The sequence below is a fragment of the Cannabis sativa genome, chromosome 8 (genome assembly GCF_029168945.1).
Source record: "Cannabis sativa cultivar Pink pepper isolate KNU-18-1 chromosome 8, ASM2916894v1, whole genome shotgun sequence".
Lineage (NCBI taxonomy): Eukaryota > Viridiplantae > Streptophyta > Magnoliopsida > Rosales > Cannabaceae > Cannabis > Cannabis sativa.
In genome coordinates this window covers 20,010,211-20,031,616 of record NC_083608.1, presented here as the reverse complement: position 1 = coordinate 20,031,616, position 21,406 = coordinate 20,010,211, and the positions used below count along the sequence as shown (strand labels likewise).

The following is a 21,406-nucleotide window of genomic DNA, read 5'->3' as shown; positions in this document are numbered from 1 at the left end:
ATTTTAGTATGAATTATTATAATTTAATAAGATTTATTTTAATATAATACAATATCAAAATTATAAACATTAATTTATATAAATATAAATCAATACTTAAAATTACTAAAAATAAACATGACACGTAGAGTGATATAATAAACATATGTAAATATTATTATTTTGTTTATTAAAGTAGTATGTTTAATAAATAGAAAACAAAATAAACATATATATACAAAGTATTTTATATTATTAGTATGTTTATTATAATTGTAAACATAAAAATAGACATAGTCAATTTATACTATACTAAAATAAGTATATTTTCTTTCTATTGTTTCTATATATTGATTATTTTCTAATGAGTTAGTAAACGAATTTTCTATTGAAGTATAATTGTTACATCAAAAAATAAATAAACAAACATAACTTTATAAATTCCAAAAATTATTTAATTAAAAAAAATAAACACGACACAATTAATAAACAAAGAAAAAGATAAAGATAAACAATTTTTTTATATATATATTATTTATTTTCTAAAAAATTACTAAAAAAATAAATATAACACATGTAAGAGTGATATAATAAACTTATGTGAATATTATTATTTTGTTTATTAAATTAGTATGTTTAATTAATAGAAAATAAAATAAACACATATATATAAAATATTTTATATTATTAGTATGTTTATTATAATTGTAAACATAAAAATAAACATAGCCAATAAACACATATATAAAATGTTTTATATTATTAGTATGTTTATTATAATTGTAAACATAAAAATAAACATAACCAATATTACCATATATATACTAATCAATAATTATTACCATATATATATTATAAAAAAATTTGAAAAAAAGTTTTTAATTATATATAAAAGTGTATGAGAAAATGATAATAAGTTTTTTTGCACATATTTTGTAATTAATTAAAATAATGTATACAAAATTATAAAATGCCCTTTTTCTTATACATAAAATTAAGTAAATAAACTTACATCCTCTCCAATGAATGATGTATATTTTGAATTAAATTTGATTCAAAACACACTATAAAATTATATTTGGTCCAACTACAAAAGTCAAAATTACCATGCTCATTCAAAATATATAAAATAATTAATTTTATTTATATTATTTTAATATCATATAAATATATTTTAGGCTAATTAGGATTTTTGTCCCTTGAACTTTGACATGTACTAAATCATGCCACCTGAACTTTTAAAGTCATTAAAAATGCCCCCTGAACTATTGAGAATATTGGATTTAAGAACTTTTTTTTCTAATTTTAGTAAAAAAGTCTAACATGGATGAAAGTTCAGGGGCTATAATTTAGTACATGTCAAATTTTGAGGGGCATGATTTGGTAAATATTAAAGTCTGGGGAGCATGGTTTAGTATATAAGCAATGAAATAGTAAAATTGAATGAAATTAGACAAAAGTCCTTAAATCCAACAATCTCAATAGTTTATGGGGCATTTTTAACGATCTTAAAAGTTCAGGAGGCATGATTTGGTACATGTCAAAGTTCAGAGAGCAAAATTCCTAATTATCCTATATTTTATTCAAAGTCAAGTATTAATAAGTAATAAAAAAATAATTAAAAATATAATATTTATTGTGGGCTAAAATTTAACTTATACTATGTTGGCGTCAAATTTATTATAATTTTTAGTGGGGCCAAATTTAACATACATTTTACATGAGAAGTTATGTTTGATATTTTTTTTTTCAGTTTTTTATTTTCAAAAAATTATTTTTGGAAATGAGAACAAAAAATAGTTTTTTAAGTTTTTAAAAACAAGTCATGTTTGGTTAGTGTTTTTAAAAAACAATGTGAATTGGTTTTTAAAACAGAAAACAACATTTTGTTGTTTTCAAAATTCTTGTTTTTTTGTAACTTTATTTTCTGAAAACTGTTTTCAAAAAACAAGGACAAACAAGTCAAATTATTTTCAAAAAAACAATTTTTTATTTTTAAAAACAAAAAACAGTTTTTTAATTATAATGACAAACACCAAATTTTACCAAAATATTTTAGAAAATAGCAATAGACGCTCTCGATTAGAGATGTTCTAAATAATCAGCTTGACTTTATCAAAAGAGGTCCTACACTCATTTCTAAAAATTCTTATCATGAATAATAATAAATATCAGACGACGTTGACTTAAATCTGTAGATCTAAACTAAATAATTTCAGTCCACCTTCTTTCTCTCTCTCTTTCGATCGTTTACAGTGATGAGGGAAATCGGGGATTCATCATCAGCAGGGAGCACTCCTCCACCTCCACCTCCTCCGGTGAGCTTCGATCACTTCTCTCCAACTAGCTTCTTCGCTGATGATCCAGTGACTACAGATCATCACGATCCAAATAAGGCAGCTAATAATTCTGATCATGATGAGTTGTGGAAACACCTTGCTGATGATGGTTGGTGTTTTTTCTCCGACAATATGCCTCATGGTGATGGTGATGATTCCCAGTTATTCACCAGTGGGCGTGCTACTGCGTCGGAGCCCCTTCTTCAGAAGAACGCCACCTCTCGTCGTCCTCCTCTTCCTTCCTCAAAACTCAAACACAAGGTAATTGGCATGGATAACAGAAGGGACCTGGGAACTATAACCGCATATAGTAGTCCTCATCCTTCTCCACCTCGAAAGGTACGCAATTAATCTCAATTATGTAAATATCAAATTAATGATTATATAATTTACAATTTGTATATACAATTTTCTGAAGAATTCTTTTATTCTTTAAATTCTATATATACATCTAAGTTCTAATTAACTTTACTAATATGTTACTGTTAGTATGCACTCTGCAAGTTTGACTTAGTGACACTCAAAAAGAAAATGAAAGAAAAAAGTTTTAGTAATGTATTTTCATTAACGTTTTTCTTTTAGATTTTCGATTTTTCTACACTATTGCAAATTAAGTTTTGTACTTATTCTCTGGTTATTATCAAAAATTAAAAGTTAAAATTATACCTCTGGTTAATTATTAATTATAAGTAGTTATTATTATCACCAAGTTGCTCTAATTAAGAGAAAATAATGTAATGTAACTTTATCTATTTCGGTATATATGTATGGGGATAGGATTAGTATCAGTTTGATTGAAGAAGTGAATGATTCAAGGGTTACTTAGAGCATGTTTGGTATTGTTTTCTGTTTTTTGTTTTAAAAAATTGTTTTTAGAAATGAGAACAAAAAATAGTTTTTGAAGTTTTTAAAATACAAGTCACGTTTGGTTAGTGATTTTTAAAAATAATATTGACCTAAAGTGAATTGGTTTTTAAAACAGAAAACAACATTTTGTTGTTTTCAAAATTCTTGTTTTTTGTAACTTTGTTTTCAGAAAACTGTTTTTAAAAAACAAGGCCAAACAAGCCAAATTATTTTTAAAAACAATTTTCTGTTTTTAAAAACAAAAAACAGTTTTTTAGTTATGATGTCAAACATGCACTTATAATCTCAATTTTTAGTATCATAGTGTATGTCTGAGTTTTAAGACATTCTTATAAATTTTAGAATAATTTATTGTGCAAAAAATATTGCAGAGTCTTGTTTTTATTTTACAAGCATGTGGAATAAATTATTTGAATTGTACTTTTTGTATTGTAAATTCATTTAAATTTTTCGAAAATTTTATGATGCCTTAAACAATTATGATCTATAATATCATATAAATAAATTAAGATTATAACTATTTAGAAATCGAAAATAGGAAGAGTGTGCACTCATTTTTTAGGGGTGCACCATAAAAACACATGTTAATATTAATGTATTAAAAGAAAATATGGTTGTGGGTACTATTTGTGCTTTTATCGAAATTCTATTTTTAGCACTTAAAATATTGTTACTTAATTTTTTGGGTTTTTTTTTTTATTTTTATATTTTAAAATAGTTTTTTTTTTTTTTTTATGTTTTTACGAAATTTTACATAAAAACTCCTATTGCAACTAGCGCTGCAACCTAAATTGTAATAAAAAATCGTATAAAAACCTCTATTGCAACTAGCGCTGCAACCACTCTAGAAACCTAAACTATAAATTTGAAAAAAAAAATTAAAAAAACAATATATAAAGTTATTCCCCTATTATTATTTTTTTTTTTTTTTTATAATTGTATATATTGTAGTTATATATTATAAACATTTAACAACTTTTAGAAAAATTAGAATATTATTATTGTATATATGTGTGCATTTGATTATTTTAAATTTTGTTTTTGGTATCATAAAATATTTAGATTTTTTTTTAAAAAGGGTGAGATGTCTATTATAATTAGGGTAAATAGGAGCATAAGTACCCAAAATTTTAATTTATAAGTGGTATAGACCCAATGTTTATTTATAGCGGCATAAGTACCTAATGTTTGTAAAACTGTAACTTTCCTCTAATTTTATCAGTACAGCGTTTTGAATTTATTAAAAGAACATTTAGAAGTAACTGATACTATATGTTTCTGTCTAGATCTAATGATCTAAAATTTAGATATTATATGTGGTATGTTTAAGAAAATAACAGAGTCTGTATTGATGAAATTAGAGAAAAATTACAGTTTTACAAATATTAGGTACTTATGCCGCTAAAAATAAATATTGGATTTATGCCACTTACAAATTTAAAACTTTAAGTACTTATATCACTATTTACCCTTATAACTATAATGTATTCTATTATATAAAATTATAACAAAAAGTTAATAAAAGTTTTAATTCTTCAGATGTTGAAAAACATAAATTCTCCTACCAATAAAAAATTTGCTTAGTTACTTTATGAATGAATATTTAGTTAGTTAATTTTTGAAAAGAAATTGTTATTTCTACAATTTTTGTTTCACTTTAATGCTTTGTCTTGCAAACTAGGAATGGGATAATTCAAACAGAAACCCTTCATTGATTCAATCATTGGCATCAGAAAACGATAGACACGAGATCTCATCAAGTGAGAATTACAGTGAAGATGAAATACAGTCTGACTTACCTGAAAATGAAAAGATAAAGCTCCCAGAAATAGGAATGGAATTCTTTTATGAGGAAGAGGCTTACAACTTCTACAAGAAGTATGCTGAAGAGATTGGTTTTTCTGTGAGAAAAGGAAAGGTGGTCAGACTCACAAATCGAGCAATTAGAAAAAGAAATTTCTTGTGCTCAAGAGAAGGTTTCAAGTCAAGAAAGATATCTTTTGATAAAACAACTAAGTATGAAAGAAAAGAAACAAGAACAGGTTGTGAAGCATGTATTCAGCTGACGGTCGAAGATGGAAAATGGGTAATCTCAAATGTTGTTCTTGAGCACAATCATGAACTTGAAAGGCCAAGGCAAAGTCATGCCATTGAGGTTCCACCTTCGAGTGTGAAAACTACTATTAATGATAATTATGGTTATTTGGGGAAAGAAAATGGAACTGTCCAGTATCTCAAACGACAATCTCCATACGATTCTTTCAATTACACACTTGATAGAACTTCTAATGATGTTCAAAAGTTAATGAACTTGTTTTCATACTTACAAGTTAAAGATCCATCATTTTTCTACGCAATCCAAGTTGACAATCAAAATCGTTCAACGAATTTCTTTTGGAGGGATTGCAGGTCAAGAATGGACTACAATTATTTTGGAGATGTTATTGTTTTGGACACAACATGTAGAATTGACAATATGGTTTATGCTCTTTTTTGGGGACTTAATCATCATCAACAATATGTCATATTTGGTTGTGCAATCTTGCTTGAAGAGACTTTGGACTCATTTGTTTGGTTGTTGGAGAGTTTCAAGTTGTCAATGGATATGTATCAGCCAAGAACATTTTATAGTATGGAAGAGTGTGAAGCAATGTCTACTGCAATCGACATGGTATTTCCAAAATCAGAACATCGTTTAAGTGTGAATTCTATCAAAATAAATGCTAGAAAGCATCTCCCGACATACTTTGAACAACCTGGTTTTGAGGTCCTTTTTAACAAATGCATTTTTGATTGTACAACAAATATAGAATTCGAGATGCATTGGAACTCCTTGTTGGAACAATACAATCTTTGCGAAAATCCATGGCTTACTAGCTTAAACAAATTGTGGAAAAGATGGTCTCACTTGTTCTGTAAAAAGACATTTTCAGCTGGGATTGAACTGATGTTCGATAGTAATGTTACCAACATGGATTTATTTTTCTTGAATTCATCAAGCAAGGTTGTTACACTGCCTGATTTTGTTATGCAATATGTCAAAGATTCAAAACGAAGGCGTTTAAAAGAATTGCACGAAGATCTACGGTGCCATGAAATTGTCAATTCTAGATCAAGGAAAGGGATGGAGAAGCATGCAGAGGAGTTGTACACTTGCACAATGTTTGAAAAATTTCAAGAGGAATTGCTTGATAGCTTGTCATTGGCAATAGAAGAAGTTACGAATTCTGCAAATATTTCCACCTTCAGATTGACAGAAGAAGGCCACAAGAAAGAAGATATTGTCACATTTGATTGCTTAAGTTCCTCTGTCACATGTAGCTGTGGAAAATTTGAATCAATTGGAATTTTATGTAGTCATTCAATAAAAGTACTAAATGCAAAAAATATCTTCCAAATACCATCTCAATATGTAATGAAGAGGTGGACAAAATCTGCAAAGGAAGGAGATAATCAAGCATTGCAAGTGGTTGATTATGAGGATCATACTTCTAGCAACAACCAAGGGAAATTGAGTATATTGTCAAGAAATCTTGTGCATAAAGCTTTAAATGTCATATCAAAGAGTTTGGGGTCTGAGAAAAGTAGAAAAGTAGTTGAAAGTCATCTTGATTTAGCTTCTAGAGAAGTTGACAATATTTTGAAAGAGAAAGGATCAATAATAGAGCATAGCAACATAATACCAAATCTTGATGATGTTAATTATGAAGATTGTTATCGCATAAGAAATGATAGTTTGGGTAGTGTTTATGTAAAAAGCCAGAAGATTGCATCTAATTCCTCATGTATCAATCAAGAACAACAAGGATCAAAATACATATCGAAGAAAAGTATGAAGTCAAGGACTTCAAAAATTAGTGCATGACAGAAGAGTCAATCTCATGGTAATAACCCTTCTTAACAGCCAACTACTACTCATATCATCATATGTAAGTTTTAGAATTTGTGACCAACTTTGAAATATGGTACACTATCTATTTCGTAAATAGTTTTGTATGAAATGGACTGGTAGTATACTCTCTTGTTTTATTGATATATAATATATATTGGATTGTAATAGGATAAGAATTAAGATAGTTTACGTTTGAGGTTTATATTTTAAATAATCAATTTGAGGAGATATAATATAAAGTTGCAATCTAGCTATTTTTAAAGAAAGAAAAAGAAAAGAGTATCCTACTGTAATATTAATGAAGAATTGAAGATGATGTTCCATTTTGTATTTATGGAATTGTTTTTAGTTTTAGATTTTAATTAGTAGGATAATAAAATATACTATAAAATAATTTAATTTGTAAAAAGTATTCTATCAAGAAACATATTAGTATATATTTGAGGCTCCAATTAAAAAAAAAATGAGTTGTTAAACTATTTTTTTCTCATAAAAAAAAATAAATAATCTAACAACAAAAACTCATTAGAAATACTTGAACATGTTAGGTCTTTTTTTTTGGCAATTTAGTTGTCAAAATATTTTTTTTAACTAATATGCATTTTATTGAGCATTTAAATTGTTTTTATTACATTGATTATGTATATTTTATTGCTCTTTTCTATCTTAGGAAAGAATCATTTTTCAGCTTGACTTTTCTTTGTTTGGAAACTTCTTGTAAGAGAATAAATTCTCTTGTGGAAAGTTGTCTAATTTTGGGAAACTTGACTTTCCCTTTTTCTAATTGATGATTTCGATTTTTCCTTTATTAGAACAAATCAAATTATCTTTATTTGGCAGGTTTGAAGTCTAAATAAATAAACTAAAAAGATACAGTAGAGTAAAAAAAATTAATATTATGCTTCAATTACCATTTAGTAGAATAAATAAACATACAAGTAGTAGAACACATATGTTGTGTTGGAATAAAACCCTTAATATGAGGTCAAATGTAAAATTTTGAAATTTACTATCACGAGGTTAATGTTACGTTAATTCTGTTTATCACGCAAGTGTACGTATCAAGTAGTATCTCACGCAAGTGAGGTCGAACCACAGGGAATTGGATTAAGTACTACTAAACTATACTTATGATTCTATTTGGTAAAATAATAAGTTTGCAATTTTAAAAGTAAATAACTCAGAAATTAAAGAGAAAATAAACGAAGATTAATCAAGATGAGAGATTAGGGAGGTGAATCCTGTTGATAAGTTACCTATGTTAATACCTAATTACTATCCTTATCTCAATGTGAAAGACAGATTATAAATTAATCTAACTCTTTTCAGATCTTTTAGGTTCTAAATAATATGTTCTCTAATTAACTTCTTAATTAGATCAACACAAAATCAGCATTAAGCAATAATCTATTAGTCACTAAGGCTATGTAAATACTTTCGTTTTACATCAAAACCTAGACTATCCAAATTTTAGCATTCCCAATTCTCACTTTTCAGATTTCGAATTAGGATCATAGAACATGTAAAAAGGTGATCAAGCTTGCACATGAAATTAAACACAAATAAAGATAGTATTCACACATAAGATGAAGGAATGGCAATTATTTATTAACTAGGCATAAACTTAAACAACAATCATCATCCTCCCTTATTGGGAAATTTAGTTCATAATAACTCTAAAAACATCCATGATTAATTCAGAAATAAAAACAAACATAAAGATAAATAAAAAGGGTAAAAGAAAGAAACTAGAAGGTGGTATCGCTCCGGGTCTTCAAGATAGCTTCCTCTCCACTTGCCTCCACTATTAGGTCTGTTTTTGCTTAGATCTGACCTTCAATGTCGTATTCCTTATATAGGGATGAGTGGTGAGCCTCTAATTGAGTGAAAAATCAAAATTAGGTCAAATCTGCGATTTCCGTACATAGTCGCGACTAGCATTTAAGCTGGTCGCGACTACAGGCAAAACTCAAAAAATCGAGTTTCTGCCAAACTCACGAAGTCGCGACCAGGGTCGCGACCAGGAAAAAGGGTCGCGACCTGGCTCTCTGGAGGTCGCGACTACTGACACTTCTGGAACCGAATTTTCCAATTTTTCCAAGTTTGACCCAGTTTTTCGCCATTTGACTGAATTCGAACTTTAACACCCCGGGAACCTGAAATAAAGAAAATCAAGCGTAAAACTGCTCCAAAAGACACCAATAGACGAGATAATGCTAACTTTAAAGACCCGAAATATAGGTTAATTATAACCTAACAAAATCCCCCAAACTAGACTCTTACTCGCCCCCGAGTAAGATAAAAAAAAAAACTAACTACGCTATCAGATAATCACTACGCTGCTGACTCATGCTCTGTTTTCTTCCTTGCATAAACTAGAATTTTGATCCTACTAACTCTAACAATTAACTCGGATGCTCAATTAACAACACTATGTACAACTGCAACTATCTACTCAAACATGAAACATCGTTATAAAAGTTTTACTCTTTCCATTAGTTCCACAGCCCGATAACTCATAAGCTTGCATGTTTACCTTTCTCCACTAATGTTGACAGTATTCTTTGGAATCATTAGGTCTTTTCAAGGCTTAGGTAATATGGCTCAGATATTCAGGGATAGGCAAGAGACAATTTTGGCTCAAGATATCATAAGCACACAAACAGAACCCCCAAGCTTTTACTTTTCTTTTTCTAAACCCCATATTGTTCCCAAGTTGACCAAGATTGAGAGAAGATATATTTATTATTTTCCAACATCACTGAAATCATATTCTTTAATTCTTTTTTTTTTTTCTCAATGCTTTGTTTTTTTTCTTTTTTTTTCAGTGACATTGAATTACACAATTTTTTCCTCTTCTTTCATCTCAATCTTACAAAAAAAAAAAAAAAAAAAAAAATTTCTCCCTCTCACTATTTCGTCACACTAAATGTTTCTTTTCCCCCAAACTAATCATATAGCTTATGATATCATGGATAATCATGGTGAGAATAAAAATTAATAGTGTGGTTGCAAAATTTCAAATCAGTGGGTGAAAACACATCAGGTTAAGGCTCAAAAGGGTAACTAGGGATACACATTATGGTAGGCTTGAAAGGCTCAAACTATCCAACAAATGCCTAAATCATATTCTAATTGAACACTATCAAGGATTTCGCCTCAAAAGAATAAACATGCAAGTTCTAAGCTATCCTGTCAATCTTACCACAAACCATAGTAAAACAGTTATAACAATTTTCACAAATTGAGTATTTGCAGAAAAACACAGGTTTCTAAGCATCCAAACTAATCCAAAGAGTTAACAAAATCAAGCACACAGTTATTTTACAGATTCAGATCACATCGTACTAATCAGCAGTATACAACTATCATCAAGCTTATTGCCATTCCTTAACTAAAGCAAAAACTAAAACATAAAATCAAAATGCAGAAATTAAAGTGCAGAATTTAAAATTTTTAAGCCTCTCCCCCCAAACTAAATATTACATTGTCCCAATGTATACAGTAATATGCAGAGAAAAGAAACTTACTTGAGACCCTTTCAGAAAGGGTTGGGTGGTGGCGGCTGGTCATAGGGATAGAACCGAGGAGGTTGTGCCAAGTAGTTCGGGTCATCAATCCCAATGTTCATTCTGTTGATGAGAGAGTTGAGTTGCTGAACTTGTCCCTCAATATAGATACTCCTCTGCACCATGTATTGTTGCATGTGGTTGTTCTGCTGAATTATGTAACTCAGCTGTGCATGAGTGTATTGTGTTGTAGGATCGATGGGCCCAGGCAATTGTAGTGGTTGCTCCTCTTCTTCTTCCTCAACACTAGGCTCACGTTGCCGCCTACGCCCTTGCGGTGCATCAGGTGGTGGCTGCCCATAGGGGTGTGGCTCTTTCAGCCTGTTGACAAAGGCGATGTCCATCTTACGAAGTGGCAACACCGTGTTGTCAAACTCTAACTGGGGAACTTCATATGCCCCGCAGAGTTCTGTGATGACTCCCGCCAAACCGAAACCACCTCCCGTGGCTCCTTGCACGATTTGGTCAATGCTTTGCCTTATGACTTGTCCAATGTTAATGTTGTACCCCTTCATTATGGCGTACACATATTTAAGGCGATCCATTTGGACATCGGAAAAATGTTTGTTGGGCACTAACCGAGCACTCACAAAGTACAGCCATGTTTTTGTCACCGGGTTCAGCTCACACCGGTATAGAATATTGGGCGACCCCTCGGTACCATCATTGTCATGGAACCTCAACCCAGGAAATCCCACTGTCTCCGCGACATCCACCATATCAAACTGCTCTTCCTCCTCAATAATTCGGAGGCATTGTTCCTCCCTAGTGTAATCTGGGACAGAGAACATCACATTGAATGCGTCAGCAGTGGCGGGAACTTTCTTTCCACGAACCTTCACTTCCCCATTCCGGCGGTCGGGCCAATTCGCAAGGAATTCACAGGCCATAGTAACATTAGCCCGACCCCGAGTATCAACAAAGCTTCCCCACTTCATTCTCTCAATTTGCGCTCTGATCGTTTCAAACCGAGGTTGGCGCCTTAATGGATTTTCCGGGAATTCAATACCCCGATCTTCAATATAAGCTCTATTCTTCAACCTTACGAAGCGATTGTGAGCCTCGATACTACCAAAGCGGGTTCTATCAAAACCCGTTGGTGGTGGGTTCGAAGACGAACCTTCCTCAACATTCCTATTCCTCTTTGGCGCCATTTTTTCTCTTTTTTTTTTTTCTGAAACTTTTTTTTTTCTAAAACTTTTTTTTTTTCTAAGAAAAATTGGGCAGCACCTCCCCTTAAATTTTCTCTATCCCAAAAATAAAAATTCACTCAAACAATGTTCCTAAACACTCAATACCACAATACAATAATAATAAACCCAATATCATCAATATTTTTACACCACACACATTTATATCACTCAAAATCTCAAAATAATTAATCAAAGTCTTGAAAGAATGAAGAAAGTGATACTTACAAACCCGAAAACGCTTTACTCCACCTCCATTGTTGAATGTTCTTGAAAACTTGAGGTTGAGGGTGACAACAATGGTGATTTTTGGATTTGGGTAATTTTTTTGGTGTGGGTTTTGATGATATGTGTAGATTGTTGAGTGAAATTGGGTTTTTGATTAGATTGGGTTTAAGGAAATTGAGAAAAGATGAAAAGATTGAAGATTGGAGATGAAAATTTGAATTTTTGAGATGAAAATAGGGTAGGGTCGGCTGAGAGGATTTGAAATTTGAATTTGGTTTGTGTGGGGTTGAATGAGGGGGAAAGTGTGAATTTATAGAAATTTTGGTCAGCAAGTCGCGACTTGGCCTAAGGCTAGTCGCGACTAGCTAACGAGGAAAATTCAGGCCTTTCTGGAAAATCAGCAAGTCGCGACTGAGGTCGCGACTTGAGAAATAGGTCGCGACTAGGCTTAATGCTAGTCGCGACTACTGGGCTTCAGGTCGAAAATTAATTTTTTTTTTCACGCTTTTCACGATTCAATTAAAAAAGAAATAATGTCTGGTACTAATCTAAAAATTGAAAATACTAACAATATTAAAGCAGACTAAAACATAATCAAAAGTCTAACGAAAAATAATACTTGGGTTGCCTCCCAGAAGCGCTGTGTTTATCGTCATGCAGCTAGACGCTGAGCCTTGCACTTCAAAGTGGCGCCAAGATCATGGCGGACTTGGCTTGGTCAAACTGACCTCTCAAGTAGAGCTTTAAACGCTGTCCATTGACTTTGAAAGTTGTTGGACTTTCACCTTTTAACTCCACCGCTCCATAAGGAAACACCTTGACCACCGTAAATGGTCCCGACCATCTTGATTTCAACTTTCCAGGAAACAGTTTCAGCCTTGAATTAAAGAGTAACACTTGCTGCCCTGGTTGAAACTCTTTCCGTATTAGACCTTGATCGTGCCACTTTTTAGTTCTCTCCTTGTATATTTTTGCGTTTTCATAGGCTTCGTTCCGAAACTCATCTAGCTCATTCAAATTTATGTGATCTTTTCTCCCCTGCAGCTTTTAGTTCCATGTTAAGAGTCTTCATGGCCCAAAAAGCTCTATGCTCTAACTCGACCGGTAAATGACATGCCTTTCCAAACACCAACCGATATGGGGACATGCAAATCGGTGTTTTGAAAGCTGTTCTGTATGCCCACAGTGCGTCATCCAACTTCCTTGACCAATCTTTCCTTGATCTTTGCACTGTTTTCTCCAGAATCATCTTAATCTCTCGGTTAGAGATTTCAGCTTGGCCATTACTTTGGGGATGGTATGGTAAAGCAGTTCGATGTCGGACACCATATCTTGAAAGAAGTGCTTCAAACTGCTTGTTACAGAAGTGGCTCCCTTCATCGCTTACTATTGCTCGAGGAGTACCAAACCGAGTAAAAATGTTCTTTTGTAAGAAGCGGAGAACTGTCTTTCCATCATTTTGAGGTGTAGCTGAAGCTTCGACCCATTTAGACACATAATCAACAGCCAAAAGAATGTACTGATTGCTAAAGGATGAAGGAAAAGGACCCATAAAGTCTATTCCCCATACATCAAACAATTCAACTTCTAAAATTCCTGTTAAAGGCATCTCGTTTCTTGTTGAGATATTACCTGTTCGTTGACAACGATCACATGCCTTTACAAAAGTAGTAGCATCCTTGAATAGCGTTGGCCAAAAGAATCCACTTTGCAACACCTTTGCAGCTGTTCTATTTCCACTGAAATGTCCCCCACATGGTAAAGCATGACAGTGATTTATGATAGAATATATCTCCTCTTCAGGAACACATCTTCTTATGATCTGATCAGCGCAGTGCTTGTAGAGGATTGGTTCTTCCCAATAGTAATGTTTCACCTCAGAAAAGAGTTTCTTCAATTGTTGACGCGAAAGCTCGGGTGGAGTTATTTTTGCAGCCAAGAAATTAACATAGTCAGCGTACCACGGTACCATCAGGTTTTCCCTCACACTAAAGAGTTGTTCATCAGGAAATTGCTCATTTATTTGTACCTCCTTTGTATTCTGACTCTCTTGCAGCTCTAATCTTGACAAGTGGTCTGCTACCAGGTTCTCGGTGCCCTTTTTATCTTTTATCTCTAAGTCGAACTCTTGAAGTAAAAGTACCCACCGAATCAGTCTTGGTTTTGCGTCTTTCTTGGTCATAAGGTATTTGATTGCTGAATGATCTGTGTAAACAATTACCTTATTTCCAATTAGGTAGGGTCGAAATTTGTCACAAGCAAACACTATTGCCAGCATTTCTTTCTCTGTAGTGGCGTAGTTTAATTGAGCATCATTCAGAGTTCTACTAGCATAGTAGATTGTGTGGAATACTCTGTCAACTCTTTGACCCAGAACCGCTCCAATGGCATAGTCACTAGCATCACACATCAACTCAAACGGCGAGTTCCCAATTCGGTGAAGTTACTATCGGTGCTGTAATCAATTTCTCCTTTAAAATCTTGAAAGCTTTTAAACAATCTTCTCCGAACTCAAATGGAACTCCATTTACAAGTAAGCTCGATAAAGGTTTTGAGATTTTAGAGAAGTCCTTGATAAATCTGCGGTAGAAGCCAGCATGTCCCAGGAAACTCCTCACTCCTTTTACAGAAACTGGAGGTGGCAAATTTTCTATTGTTGAGACCTTTGCCTTATCCACCTCAATTCCTGCCTTTGAAATTTTGTGCCCAAGAACAATTCCTTCTGTTACCATAAAGTGACACTTCTCCCAGTTTAACACCAAGTTAGACTTCTCGCACCTTGTTAGTACTTTTTCCAGGTTTTCCAAACAATGATCAAAGGAAGAACCAAACACTGAGAAATCATCCATAAAAATTTCAATACAAGATTCAATCAAATGCGAAAAGATAGCCATCATACACCTTTGAAAAGTGGCAGGGGCGTTGCACAAGCCGAAGGGCATTCTTCTGAAAGCAAAGGTACCATAGGGACATGTGAAAGTAGTCTTCTCCTGATCTTCAGATGCTATAGCTATCTGGTGGTATCCAGAATATCCATCAAGAAAACAGTAATATTCTTGCCCCGCTAATCTGTCTAGCATTTGATCAATGAAGGGCAAAGGGAAGTGATATTTTCTTGTTGCTTTATTGAGTTTCCTATAATCGATGCAGATCCTCCAACCAGTGACTGTTCTTGTAGGAATCAACTCATTCTTTTCATTCTTGATCACCGTCATTCCACCTTTCTTCGGGACCACTTGCACCGGGCTAACCCACTTACTATCGGAAATAGGATAAGCAACTCCAGCATCCAACCACTTAACTACTTCTTTTCTGACTACTTCTTTCATGGGTGGATTGAGTCTTCTTTGAGCATCAATAGTTGGTTTGGCGTTGTCTTCCATGAGAATTCGATGCATCACTGTTGAAGGACTGATTCCTTTAACATCTCCTAGTGTCCAAGCGATGGCCTTGTTATGAGCTCGAAATACCCTCAAAAGTCTATCAGTTTCCACATCAGAGAGAGAAGCTGAAACAATAACTGGCAGCTTTTTATCTTGACCCAAAAACTCATACCTCAAGTGACTAGGAAGCACCTTCAATTCAAGTTCTGGGGGCTTTTCAGTAGATGGCTTTAGCTCTTTTGGAACCGCTCCCAATTCCTCAAAATATCTTCTGTTCAAAGGCCCATAGGAATCAAGCCACTTCACATACCCCATGACCTCTTGTCCTTCTTGCTCCGTCAATTCATCTTCAGTTAGACTTAGTTCAAGAGGATCATCTAGCAGTTTTTTCTCACTCACCATTTCATCAATCAAATCAATGAAGAAACAGTTATCACTTGCCTTTGGGTACGTCATAGCCTTTAGCACATTGAAGACCACTTCTTCTCCTTGGACTCTCAGCTTTAATTCACCCTTCTGAACATCGATTAAGGCTTGGCCAGTTGCCAAGAATGGTCTCCCAAGAATAATTGGGACATTGCTATCTTCTTCCATATCCAAAACGATGAAATCAGCTGGAAAGATGAACTTATCAACCTTAACTAACACATCCTCAATGACTCCTCTAGGATGGGCTAGTGATCGGTCCGCCAACTGGAGAGTTACTGTTGTTGGCTTTGCTTCACCCAACTGCAGTCTTTTAAACACCGATAGAGGCATCAAGTTAATGCTAGCTCCCAAGTCACAAAGTGCATTTATTCCCTCAATTTTTCCTATAGTACAAGGAATAGTGAAACTCCCTGGATCTCTGAGTTTAGGAGGGAGTTTCTTCTGTAGGATGGCGCTGCACTCTTCAGTTAGAGCAACTGTCTCATAATCCTCCATCTTTCTCTTCTTTGACAGGATTTCCTTCATAAACTTCACATAACTTGGCATCTGCTCTAAAGCTTCAGCAAAGGGAATGTTAATGTGAAATATTTTGAACACTTCCAGGAATTTGGTGAACTGCTTGTCTAAGCTTGACTTTCTAAGCCTTTGAGGGTATGGTATTTTTACATGGTGATCAATATTAGTTGGTGGAGACTGCTGTGGCTGTGTTTGACTATCAGTAGCCTTCGTTGGAGTGGGTGTTGGGGTCGACATCGGTTGCTCTTCATTCTCCTTTTCTCCATTCACTAGTTGTGGCATTTCAGGACCATCATAATTTTTACCGCTTCTCAGGGTAATTGCCTTGCAATTTTCCTTGGGGTTTACTTCTGTTGTGCTAGGCAAATTCCCTTGAGGACGGGTTGCTACTTGAGTTGCTAGTTGGCCCATACGTATGCAGTGTCTTTGATTGAAGATCTAGTTTCGATCATGAATTGAAGCGATAAATACGTCCGCAAACTAGAATTTCCACCGAGAGGTTTATTCTTGATTAAAGCTGTTGATTCGATTCGGATTCGATTTCGTTCTTTGATAGAACCCACTGTTTCTTCGGTTATTACCCTGGTTGAACCCATAGTTGTTGTTGTTGTTCTGTGAATAGTTTCCAATGGCTTTAGCTTCATCCATTGGCAAATCATCCACATCAGCTTGGCATTCTGAAAAGTGATGGCTTCCCCCACATAACTCACACACAACTTGGGCTTGTTTAGCTTGCCCTGCAATTATCTTTGTCAATGCCTCAACCTGTGCTGTCAACTTGGTGATGGTATCGACCTCTAACACACCAGCTACCTTCTTTGATTGACTCCTTTCAGTTGGCCACTGTTGATTGTTTAGAGCCATCTCCTCCAATAGATCATAAGCCTCATTAGCACTCTTCCTCATAAAGGCTCCTCCAGCTGCAGCATCTATTAAAGTTCTTGTATTTCCTACCAACCCATTGTAGAAGTTGTGGACCAGCATCCACTTCTCTATACAATGGTGAGGGCACTTTCTGATCAGATCCTTAAACCTCTCCCAAGCCTCATGGAGAGATTCATTATCTTGTTGGCAGAAGTTATTAATTTCTCCTCTCAGCTTTGCAGACTTGGCTGGAGGAAAGAACTTTGACAAGAATTTCGTTGCCAGATCATTCCAGGTGGCGATAGAGTTGGGTGGCAAGGAGTTTAGCCAACTCTTGGCTCGCTCTCTAAGAGAGAATGGGAACGATCTCGGTCGAATAGCATCATCACTAACTCCATTAACTTTAAAGGTTTCACAAAGTTCCATGAAGTTAGAGAGATGCGATTAGGATCTTCGAAGGGAGGCCACCAACCGGGCGAAGGCTGCACCATCTGAAGTATGGCAGGTTTTATCTCAAAGTTATTTGCATCCACTGCCGGTGGCCTGATACACGACTGCACTCCCGTCAGAGTAGGGAGAATGTAATCTCTCAAGCTGCGGCCATTAGCTTGATCTTCTACTGCGCCACCATTGTTACCGTTATTGCCTCCATTGTTTGCAGCATTGGCAGCCATGATGTCTGAAGTTTCGGCGATTCTTTGAAACTCCCTCTTGCCTCTTGTTCTTTCGGTTTCTCCTACAAGTTTTCTCGATTTCGGGATCAACTCGGTAATATCACCCTTGTCCTTGACGGCGCATACACTTATGATTCCTGAAATAGATCAAGAAAATATTGCAGGAAAAAGGTTAGAAAAATCAGCAAGAGAAAATATACCAAAGTAGAAGTTAGTATAATTTTGTGTAATATTAATCTTTAAACAATTCCCCGGCAACGGCGCCAAAAACTTGTTACGTTAATTCTGTTTATCACGCAAGTGTACGTATCAAGTACTATCTCACGCAAGTGAGGTCGAACCACAGGGAATTGGATTAAGTACTACTAAACTATACTTATGATTCTATTTGGTAAAATAATAAGTTTGCAATTTTAAAAGTAAATAACTCAGAAATTAAAGAGAAAATAAACAAAGATTAATCAAGATGAGAGATTAGGGAGGTGAATCCTGTTGATAAGTTACCTATGTTAATACCTAATTACTATCCTTATCTCAATGTGAAAGACAGATTATAAATTAACCTAACTCTTTTCAGATCTTTTAGGTTCTAAATAATATGTTCTCTAATTAACTTCTTAATTAGATCAACACAAAATCAGCATTAAGCAATAATCTATTAGTCACTAAGGCTATGTAAATACTTTCGTTTTACATCAAAACCTAGACTATCCAAATTTTAGCATTCCCAATTCTCACTTTTCAGATTTCGAATTACGATCATAGAACATGTAAAAAGGTGATCAAGCTTGCACATGAAATTAAACACAAATAAAGATAGTATTCACACATAAGATGAAGGAATGGCAATTATTTATTAACTAGGCATAAACTTAAACAACAATCATCATCCTCCCTTATTGAGAAATTTAGTTCATAATAACTCTAAAAACATCCATGATTAATTCAGAAATAAAAACAAACATAAAGATGAATAAAAAGGGTAAAAGAAAGAAACTAGAAGGTGGTATCGCTCCGGGTCTTCAAGATAGCTTCCTCTCCACTTGCCTCCACTATTAGGTCTGTTTTTGCTTAGATCTGACCTTCAATGTCGTATTCCTTATATAGGGATGAGTGGTGAGCCTCCAATTGAGTGAAAAATCAAAATTAGGTCAAATCTGCGATTTCCGTACATAGTCGCGACTAGCATTTAAGCTGGTCGCGACTACAGGCAAAACTCGAAAACCGAGTTTCGCAAACTCACGAAGTCGCGACCGGGGTCGCGACCGGAAAAAGGGTCGCGACACGGCTCTCTCGAGGTCGCGACTGCGGCCGACACTTCTGGAACCGAATTTTCCAATTTTTCCAAGTTTGACCCAGTTTTTCGCCATTTGACTGAATTCGAACTTTAACACCCCGGGAACCTGAAATAAAGAAAATCAAGCGTAAAACTGCTCCAAAAGACACCAATAGACGAGATAATGCTAACTTTAAAGACCCGAAATATAGGTTAATTATAACCTAACAGTTAACCATATAAAATGATCATTTTAGTAAAGTATTAATGTAAGGGTAATGTGATTATTCCCTTATACTTGTTTAAATACAAGATGGGGCCCATATATATTTTGGTTTGAATTTTTAACAAGGTTTCCCATCCTATATGTTCAAAAAGAGAATAAAACACGACATACTCAAGAGCTTTGAGATCACATTGCTTACCATTTAGAACATCCCTTTGTGAGAAGTCTTTATTGAACCTTCTTGCATATTTTCTATGGGAGAAGAGGTCATTTCTTGCCTTGGACCTTTGTTCCCTTTGTTGCATTAAGAATCTTTGCCTCTTTGCTCTTGAAGATGAAGCATCCATGGTGAAGATAAAGAATGAGAATGGGAAAGTTAGGTTAAAGAGTGGAATTTTGAAAGGGAAATTTAATTTTTCATGCTTGCACGTGCTTAAATTTTTTTCCCTAAACTCATAATACCTTATATTTGTAGGATATGAAAACTTTTATAATATCCCTAAAATACCCCCCATTTACATCACCCCATTTACACAATCGGACCACACATCGAACACCGTTGAACCCACATTGGACCTAATCGGACCCATCAGACCCCATATCGGACCACATCGAACCCCATATTGGACCCATCACACCCTCCACCGGACCTACGTCTCCTACCTCGCAAACTCACAGTTCTATTAGACCTCATCGGACCCCAATCGGACCTACATCTGACCTTACCCAAATCACAGATCTGAGAATCTAAAACCTAAATCTATTCTTAAATCTAACAAAATCTATCTTTAACACTAAAATTACAAACAAAATCAATAAAAAACTAAAAAACGGAACACGAACTCACCTTTGACATTGTGTTTAATTCGGTTGTGGGTGCGCCGTGGGTATCGTGGGTCGGTGGGGGTGCGTCTTGGGTCGCTGGGGGAGCTCCGTGGGTCGGTGGGTGTCTATGGAGTGGTATGCTGTGGGTTGGGATGTTGAAGGGGCTTGTTGAACGAGAGAGAGAGAGAGAGAGAGAGAGAGAGAGAGAGAGAGAGAGAGAGAGAGAGAGAGAGAGAGAGAGAGAGAGAGAGAGAGAGAGAGAGAGAGAGAGAGAGAGAGAGAGAGAGAAGTGGGGTTTCAAAAATGAGAAGAGTATTTTTGGATTTAATGTAAAGTGGACCTATTTTTAAAATTTTGAAATGTATAAGTTTAGGGAACTAATTTCCCCCATTAGTATGCATAATAATCAAATTTCCCTTTTGAAAGAAGAGGGTTGGAGGCTTTTTTTTAGGGTAAGAAAATCTGAATTCGAGTTTCATTTAGGTAGGGTTTTATAGGAAAAAATATAGGCTTGAAAAGACTAAAATAACCTTGGGATCGATACCTGCTGCGAACCGGTTAACTGGTTCGTTAGGTATGCAGGAACCGGTTAACCGTTTCCTGCAGCAGGCAATTTTCCCAAAAATGGCTTCAAAATGTGTTTCATCCAACCATTTGACCCCAAATCTTTTCTAACATCTTAAATATGACAAAATAAAAATTCTCAAACAAGAAAATAAGAAAATTGTTAAAAATTGACGATTTACAGTAAGCTTTTCAAAAATTGCCAAGAAAACCTCACCGAAAATGAGTTTTAAGCAATGAAAATGAAAAATTCATTTTCAGTAATTTAATGATGTAAAATGTGAGGTGTACAAACTTACGGAATCAAAAAATATTAAAATATGAGAAAGTGTGGCAAAAAACACTCTTTTATGCCTAAAAACCTATAAAATCAACAAGTAGTGTACCGAAAAAAATTTCAATGCGTATTTCAGTTAAAGCAAACTTATAGGCACACTAAATACACTCAATTTGACATGTTAAGTTGATTAATTGCATAGTTTCGTGTCAAAAGTTTTAATTTACGGAAATTAGCTTAATTTTCTAATTCACCCCCTCTTGGAAACATATCTTGGGTTAACAATTAGTTTCTTTGATTCACTTGTT

General features: G+C 34.3%; 1 protein-coding gene and 1 non-coding gene across 2 annotated transcripts; both read left to right on the top strand.

Annotated features, from left to right (window-relative positions):
- Positions 1-2,125: 2,125 nt before the first annotated feature.
- Positions 2,126-7,242, top strand: LOC115700948 (protein FAR1-RELATED SEQUENCE 7). The gene is made up of 2 exons (XM_030628627.2): positions 2,126-2,657; positions 4,867-7,242. The coding sequence occupies exons 1-2, from the start codon at positions 2,238-2,240 to the stop codon at positions 7,048-7,050; spliced, it is 2,604 nt and encodes an 867-aa protein (XP_030484487.2). The 5' UTR covers positions 2,126-2,237; the 3' UTR covers positions 7,051-7,242.
- Positions 7,243-17,386: 10,144 nt separating this feature from the next.
- On the top strand, positions 17,387-17,493 carry LOC115698392 (small nucleolar RNA R71). The gene has a single exon (XR_004008141.2). It is a non-coding gene; the product is annotated as a small nucleolar RNA R71 (small nucleolar RNA).
- The last annotated feature ends 3,913 nt before the right edge of the window (positions 17,494-21,406 follow it).

What these genes read in the sequence shown, in the direction of transcription:
- LOC115700948 (XM_030628627.2), top strand. Translation starts at nt 2,238, where the DNA reads ATGAGGGAAATCGGGGATTCATCATCAGCAGGGAGCACTCCTCCACCT. An exon ending in ATCCTTCTCCACCTCGAAAG is followed by an intron (nt 2,658 to 4,866) that starts GTACGCAATTAA and finishes CTTGCAAACTAG; the next exon opens with GAATGGGATAATTCAAACAG.